This window comes from Garra rufa, chromosome 2 (genome assembly GCF_049309525.1).
Source record: "Garra rufa chromosome 2, GarRuf1.0, whole genome shotgun sequence".
In the NCBI taxonomy this organism is placed as follows: Eukaryota; Metazoa; Chordata; class Actinopteri; order Cypriniformes; family Cyprinidae; genus Garra; species Garra rufa.
In genome coordinates this window covers 14,539,561-14,551,670 of record NC_133362.1, presented here as the reverse complement: position 1 = coordinate 14,551,670, position 12,110 = coordinate 14,539,561, and the positions used below count along the sequence as shown (strand labels likewise).

General features: G+C 34.1%; 1 protein-coding gene across 1 annotated transcript in view; it reads right to left on the bottom strand.

The window, feature by feature from the left end:
* Positions 1-12,110, bottom strand: part of eys (eyes shut homolog) — a 303,309-nt gene that overhangs the window by 258,864 nt on the left and 32,335 nt on the right. Inside the window, exons 9-11 of the mRNA XM_073834888.1 lie at positions 9,694-9,857; positions 6,986-7,239; positions 6,570-6,674 (exon numbers count right to left, since the gene is read on the bottom strand). Coding sequence (XP_073690989.1) covers positions 6,570-6,674; positions 6,986-7,239; positions 9,694-9,857 — 523 coding nt within the window. The remainder of the gene's footprint in view (positions 1-6,569; positions 6,675-6,985; positions 7,240-9,693; positions 9,858-12,110) is intronic.

Genomic DNA, 12,110 nt, shown 5'->3' with positions numbered 1-12,110 from the left:
ATTATAAATCCTAAGCGTGCAAATGCATAAATCAACCTAACAATCTCTTCAACTGCCACATGTTTGGAAAAGAGTCATTAATGGACAGCCAGCACTTCTGCCAAACCACGTAAGCGGTATTTAACAACCAATTGTGCGTGCAATTCACCGAGAAGTTAATGTAGCATGAAGGAATGTCACACATACAGTGCTGCCTTTTCCAAATGGGATTTCTGACACATTCCAGGGCTGTGAGCTATTCTCACTCCCACGAAGCACCCAAGTACCACGACACACTCAAAAAAGACCTACTTTTTTTTCCTCCCGAAAAGCCTACTTCAAGGGTGTCCAAACTACAGCCCACGGGTCATTTGCAGCCCACCACCTGTTCTGTTGCAGCCAGCGAGATTTAAAATAGAACAGAATTTTGAATTTCACTCTTGAAAAAGAGATATTCTAAACACTAGGTGTACAACCAAATCTCACAATGAACCACCTCCACTAGTGTTCTCTTGGAATACCTCAAGACTGCCAGCTCCTTCCACATTCTGAGTGCTAAAAGAAGTTTGGAAAACTCTAAAAATCCACCGTAGGGCCAAATTAGTTTTAGGAATGTAAGTATTGCCATACTGTGCCCAAGTACTCATACTCAGTGTTTTGATCCAAAAACCTAAATACATAAATAAAAAAAGCAATGCACACTTAATGCACATCGGCTGAGTATATTGAACACATTTTCTTAGAATGTACTCACTTACAAGTACGGCAGGTAAGTTTAACCATAACTGGTAGGTTTGTCGCTACATTGAAAAATGAAAATGATTCATGAAGTCTTTGCAATGCTACTTTAAAGTAAGGACATGCAGAAGAGGGCACTACTGCAGTCTTTTAATAAAAAAAAGATATATTCTAGTTCAACAGATGGTAGTAGGTAATACTTAATGTTTTTGAAAAAAGTCTCTTATGCTCAACAAAGCTTCATTTAATTGCTAAAAAGATAACTGTTTTCCAATTGATTACATGTTCAAATCAGGGGCATTTCCTCTGAGGAGGCAAGGGAGGCAGTGTCTCCTCAAAATACTGGAATACTCATAGCACAGAAATAAAACAATTGCGATATTACAAAATATAACATTAAGAAAGTTCATAAATCACTTGCTTTTCTAAAGAAACACTGTCTAACAGTGAGACCAACGGGTAAAGTTAGAGTGGGAGTCCGCGTCTGTCACCTCTCCTGAGCCCATTGATTTTTAATATACCCCTAAGGTGTGCAGTGAGTTTGTTGGGGGGTAATTGAAAATGAATGGGTGAGAATCATGTAAGAGGAGGCAATGCCTCCATTGCAATTTAATTGGATATGACTAGTTATGTTTGGCTGAGATTGATTAATGTGATAAAACCAGTGTTCGTGTTGTTCTGCATCCATGAATCGGTCTGAATGAACAATATAATGGCGTTAATGCGAAGATTAATTTAAAAAGTAAGTAAACGACTCTTAGATACTACTTTGTTAATGTCAAAATAAGACTCGGAATGGCCTGAAAACTTGATCTGTCAGAGTTTTTTTAGTGAGTAATCAGCTTGGTGTCTGTGACCAATATTTGCCAAGGTTTGATGACTGAAGAAGTTAACCATTTAAAAAAAAGTAGCTGATTATAAGGGCAAAAATAAAATATGTTGATTAAACTGTTACTGCCTTGAGTTATTATTTTAGAATAAATGTAAAATGCTTAACTAGGGCTGTCAGTCAATTAAAATGATGTGTCGATTAATGAATCTAATTAATCGCAAAATAAATCTGACTGTGAAAATACCCACAAAAGATTATTTAAATCTATTTTTGTGGTAAATGAGAAAGTATCAAGTAGACATTACAAACTGTGGCTTTAGAAATAAATATGCAATTTGATTCAACATAAAATGTATTACATAAACAGTTAGGCTGCAGTGGCCTAACATAAACAATAGAACATAAAAGAGAACAATTTGAGAAACATATCAGTATTTTTTGTTCATATAATGAAAGTCATGGTAAACAAAACAGCTTTGTTACCAACAGTCTTTAAAATACTTTAAATAAATAAATAAACACATGTTGTTGATAAAGTATTTACTTGGTCATCACTTTGGTTGCAATCAGTGCTGGGAATTCAACTTGCCAATGTCTTACAAATTTAAGTGTGCGACCCGTATACCCCTAGAACACCAAGGGTCGTAACATTCCAAAAAAGAAAGTTTTTAAACAACATAAGGTTGAGTAAATGACAGAATGTAATTTTTTGGGGGTGAACTATCCCTTTATTTTTTTTTAATTGTATTTATTTTTTCAATTAAATGATACTCTAAATAAGAAACTAAATCTGCCAGCAAGTGGCGGTAAATGTCTTTATGAGTCATTCATTCGTTCAAATGGCTGATTCATTCAGCAATGAAGTAAATGGCTCTCTTTATGAATGGGCCTTTGAATCATTGATTCACATGATTTGTTTAAAATGCAGATTCATTCAGAAACTAAACACTGCTGTGTTGCTCGGATATGCGGAACAATTCTGCTATGGCTTCAAAGGTAATATGTTCTCTGCTAAATTGAGCAAAAACACATTATATAGTGTTTAAAATAACACAATATCAACTTCTTATTTACTGAACTGTTGTATCAAATCACATTTAAGCTTGTGATAGATCAGGACAAAAATCAGCACTCGTAAAAGCAATATTGTTTTTGCTGCCTCTGTGATATGTGATATATAAATATGAGACAAAACACATACAATTTTAAGGCATAATAAGGTAGAGTAAAGTATATAAAAACTATGATTAAAACTCACATTAAGCGTTTTCATAACTGCTACATTCACCATGTACCTTTAAGATGAAATTCCTTAGTATTTAACTACAACATAATAGAGAATGCATTTCATGACTTTGAATGGGGTTTGCAACAAAACTCAGTATATAGTCTACAAGCAATTCACATATCACGCCAGTATTCTGAGACAACCACATTTTAAGCCACAGTGGATGACAAAGCCCATTAAAATATAATTACATGCATAGCTCCATACACATACAGGTCTGCTGAAGGATTATAAGAACAAGTATTTGTATTTATTGGTCTTCTGAACCGTGAGGGTAATGAGAACACGTTCGCTCTCAGGGGCGAGCCGGCATGCCAAGAGAATATAGATGTGAAATAATTAAACGAAAGACCTGACATTGCAGTTCACAGAGGATGCCAGTAATAAAATGTCACACTGCACTCAGAGGAGAGACACACAAAAATTATATGAACATGAATATTACCATATATAAAGCTATAAACTTATACAATTAAATCACAAATAGGCTTAACAGAAAGAAGAAAATGGAAAACGTCCGGCTAGCAGGTGGTTATTTAAAGTTTTATATGTAGTGCATTCAACAACATGACGATAATAATGCCAGCTATTCACTAATGTATGTGAAAACGTTGAGAGCAACGGTTCAGAAAATCATGCAAACGGCGCTTTGGTATGATCACACTGTAGTGTCATAAACAGAATCCTCATGTGTCCTTTTAGAAAATGTCAGTTTGGATATAATCTGCCATTACATGCATCTAACGTTGTTCTCTGTACTATGAGTAACCCTTACCAACAAATCACCATACTCTCACGACTACCCCTTGTCTAGAAATCATTTGTGTCCACAGCATGGTGGCAGCTTATATCATTTTATTTTTCTGAGGGCTATGATTCAAACACTTGCAGAGGGATTGAGACTGCACTTATTTTTCCGTCATTTCCTGATATGCAATATGCATACTTGTCAGCTTTGTAGGAGGATGCAGAGACTAAAACCAGCTCTATTCTTGCCAGGAAGCCCACTCAGTTCACCCAACCTGTTGCACATCAGCGACCCAGTAGACAGAACTGAGATAAAAAAAAAATGTGCATGACTGAGAGGATGGCACATCATATAATCTCCGTTAATGTTAAGGTTCTTATTAAATCATGTTGTGTTGCACTGTTTTGTAATTCTTTTTTTTTTTATGCCACTCCTAAACATTTTACAGTGAATTGTGTTATATTAATTCTGCAATTTGTGTCCTATGACCTACTGCCAGTGTTGGGAATGTTAATTTGGAAATGTAATAGGTTATAGATTACCCTATTTAAAACATAAGTAGTTTAATCATTTCAGTTACTTTATTGAAGTAATGTAGCTGAATACATTTGTAATCCTGGACCACAAAACCAGTCTTAAGTAGCATGGGTATATTAGTAGCGACAGCCAAAAATACTTTGTATGGGTCAAAATGATCAATTTTTCTTTTATGCCAAAAATCATTAGGATATTAAGTAAAGATCATGTTCCATGAAGATATTTCCCACTATAAATATCAAAACTTAATTTTTGATTAGTAATATGCATTGCTAAGAATTTAATTTGGACAACTGATTTTCTCAGTATTTAGATTTTTTTTTTTTTTTTTGCACCCTTAGATTCCAGATTTTCATTTCCATATATTGTCCTATCCTAACAAACCATACATCAATGGAAAGCTTATTTATTCAGTTTTCAATATTAATCTTGATTTTGAAATGGACCCTCATGACTGGTTTTGTGGTCCATGGTCACATTTGACTATTTTTATTACTTTTCTAATATTAAATGTATTTTTTCTCATTTATTTTCTTCAGATTTTTTCTAAACAGTTACTCTTTTTCAATCATTTAAAGCAGGAAGGGTTAACATTACAATAGTATTCAACACTGACTAATATTAGACTTTGAAAATCCTTATCATGTGAATTAAGATTAATAATTTAATTTTAAAGCACAGCCACCACAAAATCAGACTTTAGCTTTTACTTTGAGATAACTCTGAGGTTAAATACAGATTTTAAAATCATAAGATATAGTTCAATAGCTATATCGTTTTTGAAATCAAATCTTTGCATAGCTATGACAGGAAACACTGGAATCTAACAATGCCTTGGAAAAAGTAACATTTTTAAAAATGTACACAAACCCAAATAGGAAACAAAATAAATGTACCTTATTCTGTGTCCTAAACTCTTAAAAAAAGGGTGTCTCATATTTTAGAGCAGTCAACGGCATTTTGGAAAGCAATGAATCAAATCAGTATGTGTGTGAAAAAATTCTGATGTAACATTTTAACTATAACTAAGTAACTATAAATTAATTAGACTCCTTTTCTCAGTAACTGAAACATGTGACCCTGGACCCTTCAAATCTGAAAGCTAAACAAATAAGCTTTCCATTGATGTATGGTTTGTTAAGATATGACAATATTTGGCTGAGATACAACTGAAAATCTGGATTCTAAAAAATAAATAAATAAATAAATTAATTAAAATATATATAATAATAATAATAATAATAATAATAATAATAATAAATGCATAATCAAAAATTAAGTTTTGATATATTAACAGTGTGAAATTGACAAAATATTCCCATGGAACATCCATCTTTCTTTAATTAATATCCTAATGATTTTTGGCATAAAAAGAAAAATTGATAATTTTGACCCATGCAATGTATTTTTGGCTATTGCTACAAATATACCCATGCTATTTTGGTTTTGTGGTCCAGGGTCACATATTACAGTTACATGTATTTTGTAATTACATTACATAATCTGTTACAAGTAACTAGCTACATTCCCCAACACTGCCTACTGCTAATACAAAGAAATATAAAAAGATAATGAACACCGTTTTCTACACTTATATTATTTCACCGATTTAAATAAAATATTTGGCAGATTTAATTGATATTAATGAAATGTTAACCAATAGGATTGCTAGCTTGTTTTAATCAGCCAATTAATTTGTTTACAAAAATGGAATTTATAAACACGCATATATAATATAATATAACATAATATATCTGTTACAGGCTTTGTACTTACAGTTACTTAGCCTAAAGTGGAAAAATACGATTTCTGGAAAAATCAGCAGAAACCTTTCCAAATGAAATGCTAAGATTTTCAGGCATGGTTTCCTGAGAACAGTACTTGGAAAATGGCTTCCCATCACTTATTATTTTGAGATTGAATCTTGAATGTTGAATTCTGAAATCTAAATGAATTTTTAAGGTTCTAACGTGATCAAGGCCTCCAACACCACACCATCTCCCGTAAGCATCATGCCCTCTAATGAGACCTGTCCTGTCAAGATGGAGGCCTGTTTTCTGTCACCATCATGTTTAAGAGAATTAAAGAGGGGCCGTTTTAATAAACACTAGGAAATTTACACTGATGGATTCTCTTCCCCTTGGGCTTATAGATTATCTAGAAAACAGGGAGCATGAGTCACACAGGACATGTTTCTTGGGACCCAATAACAGTTCACATCTACAGATGCATGTGCGCTGTGGAGATACAATCTCTACTAAAGTCTAAACGGTTCCTGGGGAATAATTACCTATATGGACCTGTGGCTCCTTCCCAAGAACAATGACATTTTTCAACGTAATATGTTACTATATATCAAGGTCTTTAAATCATACATGGTGTAGCACAACTGCTTTCGGCTCAGGATGTATCTGTTGTTTTGGAAGAGAGTGCTGGACTGTACTTACCGAGTGGACAGATACAAATGTAGTCATTGACCAGATCAATGCAGGTGCCTCCATTAAGGCAAGGTCTGGACCAGCACTCATTCATATTCTCGGAGCATGTTCGACCTGCGTGATGGACATTAACACAGATGCCTGTATCATATCATGCTATACTTTAGTAAACATTTTTTGAAATCAATATAAATAACCATTTGCAATATGTTTTACTGTAATGTAATTTCCAAGTAAAACAAGGTATTCAATTTAAAAACAAAATCTTAATCATTATGTTGATGTTTTTTTTTTTATATAATTGCCCACATTTTCTTTTTAAATCTTGAGGAATTCAACATTGCCAGATTTAGAAAATCAATGCCCGTCAAAAGCTCAGTGGTGGTTTCCCACCTTAGTACCGCTGAGAATAACATTTAGCCTACCCTTAAATCCCGGGGCACACAGGCATTGGTAACCTGCCACCAAATCAACGCAAGTGGCACTGTTGGCGCATGGTACACTTTTGCATTCATCTGTCTCAAGTTCACAGAACGTTCCCTCATATCCCAGCATGCAGTGACAGGTGTAGTTGTGCTGTTGGTCCAGACAGACGGCGTGTTCTGAACACTGATGTCCAGAGCAGAAGTCAATGTCAAGTTCGCAGTGGACTCCGGTATATCCATGACCACAAAGGCAACTTGGAATGCATAAAACAGTATCTCTTAATGGAATCGCGAAACAAAAGAGCCAGACATGGTATGAAAATAAATGGCTGAGTCATGGGGGAAGACAATGTAATTTGCTTTGCTTTCTATCACAGGAACATGCTATTTGTTTTAGCAGCTATGGGTGGTTTAATTCTAGAAAGAGACTGTAAACAGCAACTGAACCTGAACAGAATTTCAATTTTCATTTTATACTTAGAGAAGCATCCTGGTTTAGGACACAATAGGACAGCAAAATGCTCCTTTGGTATTAAGGGCTTGATTCACACCAAAAGACCTCCTCTCCCAATGAAATACTTTTTTTTTTTTTTTAAACATAATTTTACATATATATTGACCATGGGCTGACAAACTCAAAAGGCACTATCAAAGAACAATAACAGTCCACACAACTTAATTTAAAACAAAACAACAATTTTATGCAAACAACAACAATAATTAGAGATTATTACCTCCACTGCAGATTGGAAATCAAATTTATGGCCTATGGCAGTACTTTGTTACAATGACATTTGGTTACAAGACACTGGAAAAATCAATGTTTGATTCTTTTGACATTTAACCAGAGGCAGGTGCCATATTTATTTGAGAGCAGCAGAAAAGGTGAGGGTTATCTCTAGGGATGTAACAATATCAGTACGATATCGCCATATGAAATACACAATTTATTGCAATATTTTAAAAAATAATAAATACATTTTGCACATTTTAAAGTTAAATTACTTATTATCTAATGCACTTTGAGAGTTAAAATTAAGAGATCCAACCCATATTCTTAAAGAAAATTTAAGTCACTTTAAAGGAGACTCAATCCCTCTTTTTATCTGTGATATACTGTCTAAATTACTTTCCACTAGTGTATTAGGAAGACAAACAAATTGCACTGTAAAATAAAAGAAAATTAGTATTTAATAGGTATATATTTTTTGCTTTACACTACTATAAGGAAATTATAATACGTCTTCCCTAATTTCTACACTTGAAAGAGACATTTTGAATTTGGGCTGCAGTAACATTACCCATTTAAACTGCTAGCTCTCAGCAATTCATACAGCTTTTAAGCTTTTATTTTGAAGGAAAATTCTAGCTTCAGTGTAAACAGGCTTACAAAAACACGTCTCACTACAAATCTAGTTATATAACCACGATAATATCGTGCGATCACTGCTATCGTGATATCACGATATTGCTGATATCGTTACATCCCTAGTTTTGCCCTGTTCATAACACAAAGCTTTAAAAGATTTGACATAAATTATGAGTCATATGAACTACTTTTAGGGTGTCCATCTGTGTCCTTTTTATAGCTTGACAGATCATGGTCAATACAAACTGTTGATGTATGGAAAAAAATAAAATGGTTCAACATTTGTTTAGCAAAGAAACAATGCACACAGGTTTGGAACGACATGAAGGTAAATAATTACCAACAGGAGTAACTAATTACAGCATTTTCATTTATTTATTCATTTATTTTATTTGCATTTGAGTTCATGCTAATATTTATAATGACATTTTAAATGCATTTAATTTGTTTATAATTATCTTTGTATATATACAGGGGAGGCCCAAATTATTAGAACAGTAGTATTTTCACCAGCTAAAAATGGTTTTCAGACAGTTATTTCTATCTTTTGCTGTAGTGTGTCAGTAGGAAATATCAGTTTACATTTCCAAACATTATTTTGCCATTAATTGAAATAATCCTGAGAGATTTCTGTTTGCACAAGGAGTCTGAAAACAGCCAGTGCTCCACACAGAGATCTGATTTCATCATCATCATCCAGTCTAAACTAAGACAGACCAAATCCAGGAGAACTGTGGCAAGGTCTCCAAGATGCTTCATGAGACCTACCTGCAAAAAATAAATATGCACAAGTTCACCTAGGGCAAAAACTGCTTTAAATGCAAAGGATGGTCATACCAAATGTTGATTTACTTTAGTTAATCTTTAAACTATTTTTGACAGCATCCTCATTTTACAGCATTATAATACAAGTGCCTAAATCTTTTAACAGCGCTGTAGCTTCGCAGGTAGGTTTCTTGAAGCATCTTGGAGACATTGCCACAGTTCTTCTGGATTTAATCCGTCTCAATGTGTTCTGTTTCTTCATGTCATTCCAGACAGACTGGATGATAATGAGATCAGATCTCTGTGTGGAGACTCCTTGTTGCAAACTAAAATCTCACAGGATTATTACAATTTATGGCACAATGAATGTTTGGAAATGTAAACTGATATTTCCAACTGACACATTATAGCAAAAGATAGAAATAACTGACTAAAAAACATTTTTTAGCTGGTGAAAATAACTTTGAATCATATTTAAATCAATTTAATTTCTAAGCAAAGCATTTGCTGTACTCTAAATAAATCATGCGTTAAGAGATATGAAAAAATAAATAAATAAATCACCCGGACTCACCTGTACCCACCAACCTCATCCACGCAGGTGGCTCCGTTCTGACACCTGTGCTGGACACACTCATTTATGTTGACCAAGCAGGTCGGCCCAGTCCATCCAGGTGCACAAACACAACTATAACTGGTGATGTTGTTAAGGACGCAACGTCCTGCATTGGCACACGGCTGTCAAAATGAAAATCAACCATTATTCCCAAACAATCCTTCATTTAAATGTGTGTAAAGGTAATTCTGGTCTTTTGTAAACAGATGTGCTTGGTCCCAGTGTTAAATAAAACATGCCAGTTAATGAAGGAAAGCTAATGCATTTTAATTGCCATTTACGGTAGTGGCGATTATCAACACAAGTAAAACAAATCCGAACGATCAGGCATGTTCAAAAGAGATGCAATTGGTGATACAGTTCAGTGACAAAGCATGCAAACAGCTTCAACTCTTCAAAAGAATATAGTGTGCTAAGAACAAAATTTTTAACCTGCTCCTTTCAAGTGGAAGAGGCTGGTTGTATGCATTTTGAATAAGTACAGGCACTGAAAAATATGTCTTGTCATTACTTTAAAGAACTGTTTATATTTGATCTGACTCAAATTTGTGTTTTAATCTTGTCATTGATCTAATGTAAATAGGTTTAGTTGACTGGAAGTAAAACTACACTTTGGTGGTGTAATATGAACTATTTTCTTCAAATCAAATTGCAATATTACATTCCATACAAGTCATTTAAGGATTGGTTTGAGAATTTTCTCATAGGCAGCCATCTTGTTTTGCTTATTTACTGTATCTCACAAAAGTGAGTACACCCCACACATTTCAGCAACCATTTCAGAATATCTTCTCAAGGGACAATACTATAGAAATGAAACTTGGATATATTTTAGAGTAGTCAGTGTGCAACAGGGCTTGACATTAAGCTTTGACATGTGCTTGTCCTTCGGGCAAGTAAATCAGACATTCACTTGTCCAAGTAAAAAATTTACTTGTCCAAGGCAAAAAAGAGCCTTTTTTTTGCCGTAAATTAATCTTTTCTGAAGCAATAGTCTCATCACTGCTCTATAAGGTCTTACTTTAATCAGAATATTTGTGATATTTGCCTTAAATTGATTCTAGGACACTTTTTAACTTTATTTTCCTAACCTTACTAAATGTGTCATCATTTATATTAAATTCTGAAATTGTATCAATACATTCAATTAGAATAATTAGACTCTGTATGGTTACCATTCAGATTAAATCAGTATCAACAAACTCCATCTTTCCACTGCACAGGAAAAACCCAGTCTGCATTGAAAATAAATGCTATTTGAATGTATTTACTTAGACTGTTTAATGAAGATAAGAGGTTCCAAAAAAAATGCATTTACACAGTAAAATTGCAAATACATAAATAATGTTATACGATTAATGTTGTACTTTTTTAACATATAAATCTAAAATGTTGAAAAATGCATTACTTTTAAATATGAAACCGAACCACCAATAGGTGGCAGTAAGTCACTGTCTTAATGAGTGAGTCACGGATTCAACCATAGACGGATTCAACCAGGTCGTTCACTGACTCACACGATTCATTAAATTAAATGCTAAATCATTCAGTATTGAAACACCGCTGTATGTTTGTCAGATTTGCGACTGTTCTGCTGCTTATTTCGTTAACAAAAACAGTCAGTGATGTGTCTAAAAATGTAAGTCAGTTAATATTAGTTAATATTAAATACTAGTTTATTGAACTACTGTTGTATAAAATCAATGTCCCGTTTGCAATCGTAATGTTGCTTACCTATATAATATGTTATACAATATTTATCTTTTTTTTTTCTACCGGAATGTGTTTGTTTCTTTGTATATGCTGTTGCGCCTATTAGTTTTAAAATTTCCGTGAGTCAGATAGGCTGCACGAGCTTGATACTTGATACTGTCCGTTTTCAGTCACCGTTTACACTGTAAGTAATACACTCAGAATCATTCTCACCAAAGTTTCGGTGCTATGCTAGTTATTGTTTGTTATTGATGTATCAGGTTACTTGTCCGGTCGGACAAGTAAAATTCTCCTTCACTTGCCCATTCACAAAATACACCCGGACAAGCGGACAAGCGTTAATGTCGAGCCCTGTGCAGCTTGTATAGTGTTATAGATGTATTGTCCACTGAAAAGTACTCAACATACAGCCATTATTGTCAAAATAGCTGGCAACAAAAGTGAGTACACCCTAAGTGAACTTGTCCAAAGTGTCAATATATTGTGTTAGCACTATTGTTATCTGGCACTGCCTTTATAATCCTGTACATCGCCACACATGCTGGACACCATCTGAGCCAAACAAGTTTATCTTATAATCTCATCAGACCACAGTACATTATTCCAGTAATTTACCCTCTTGGACAGGTTGTCTTCAGCAAACTGTTTGCGGGCTTTCTTGT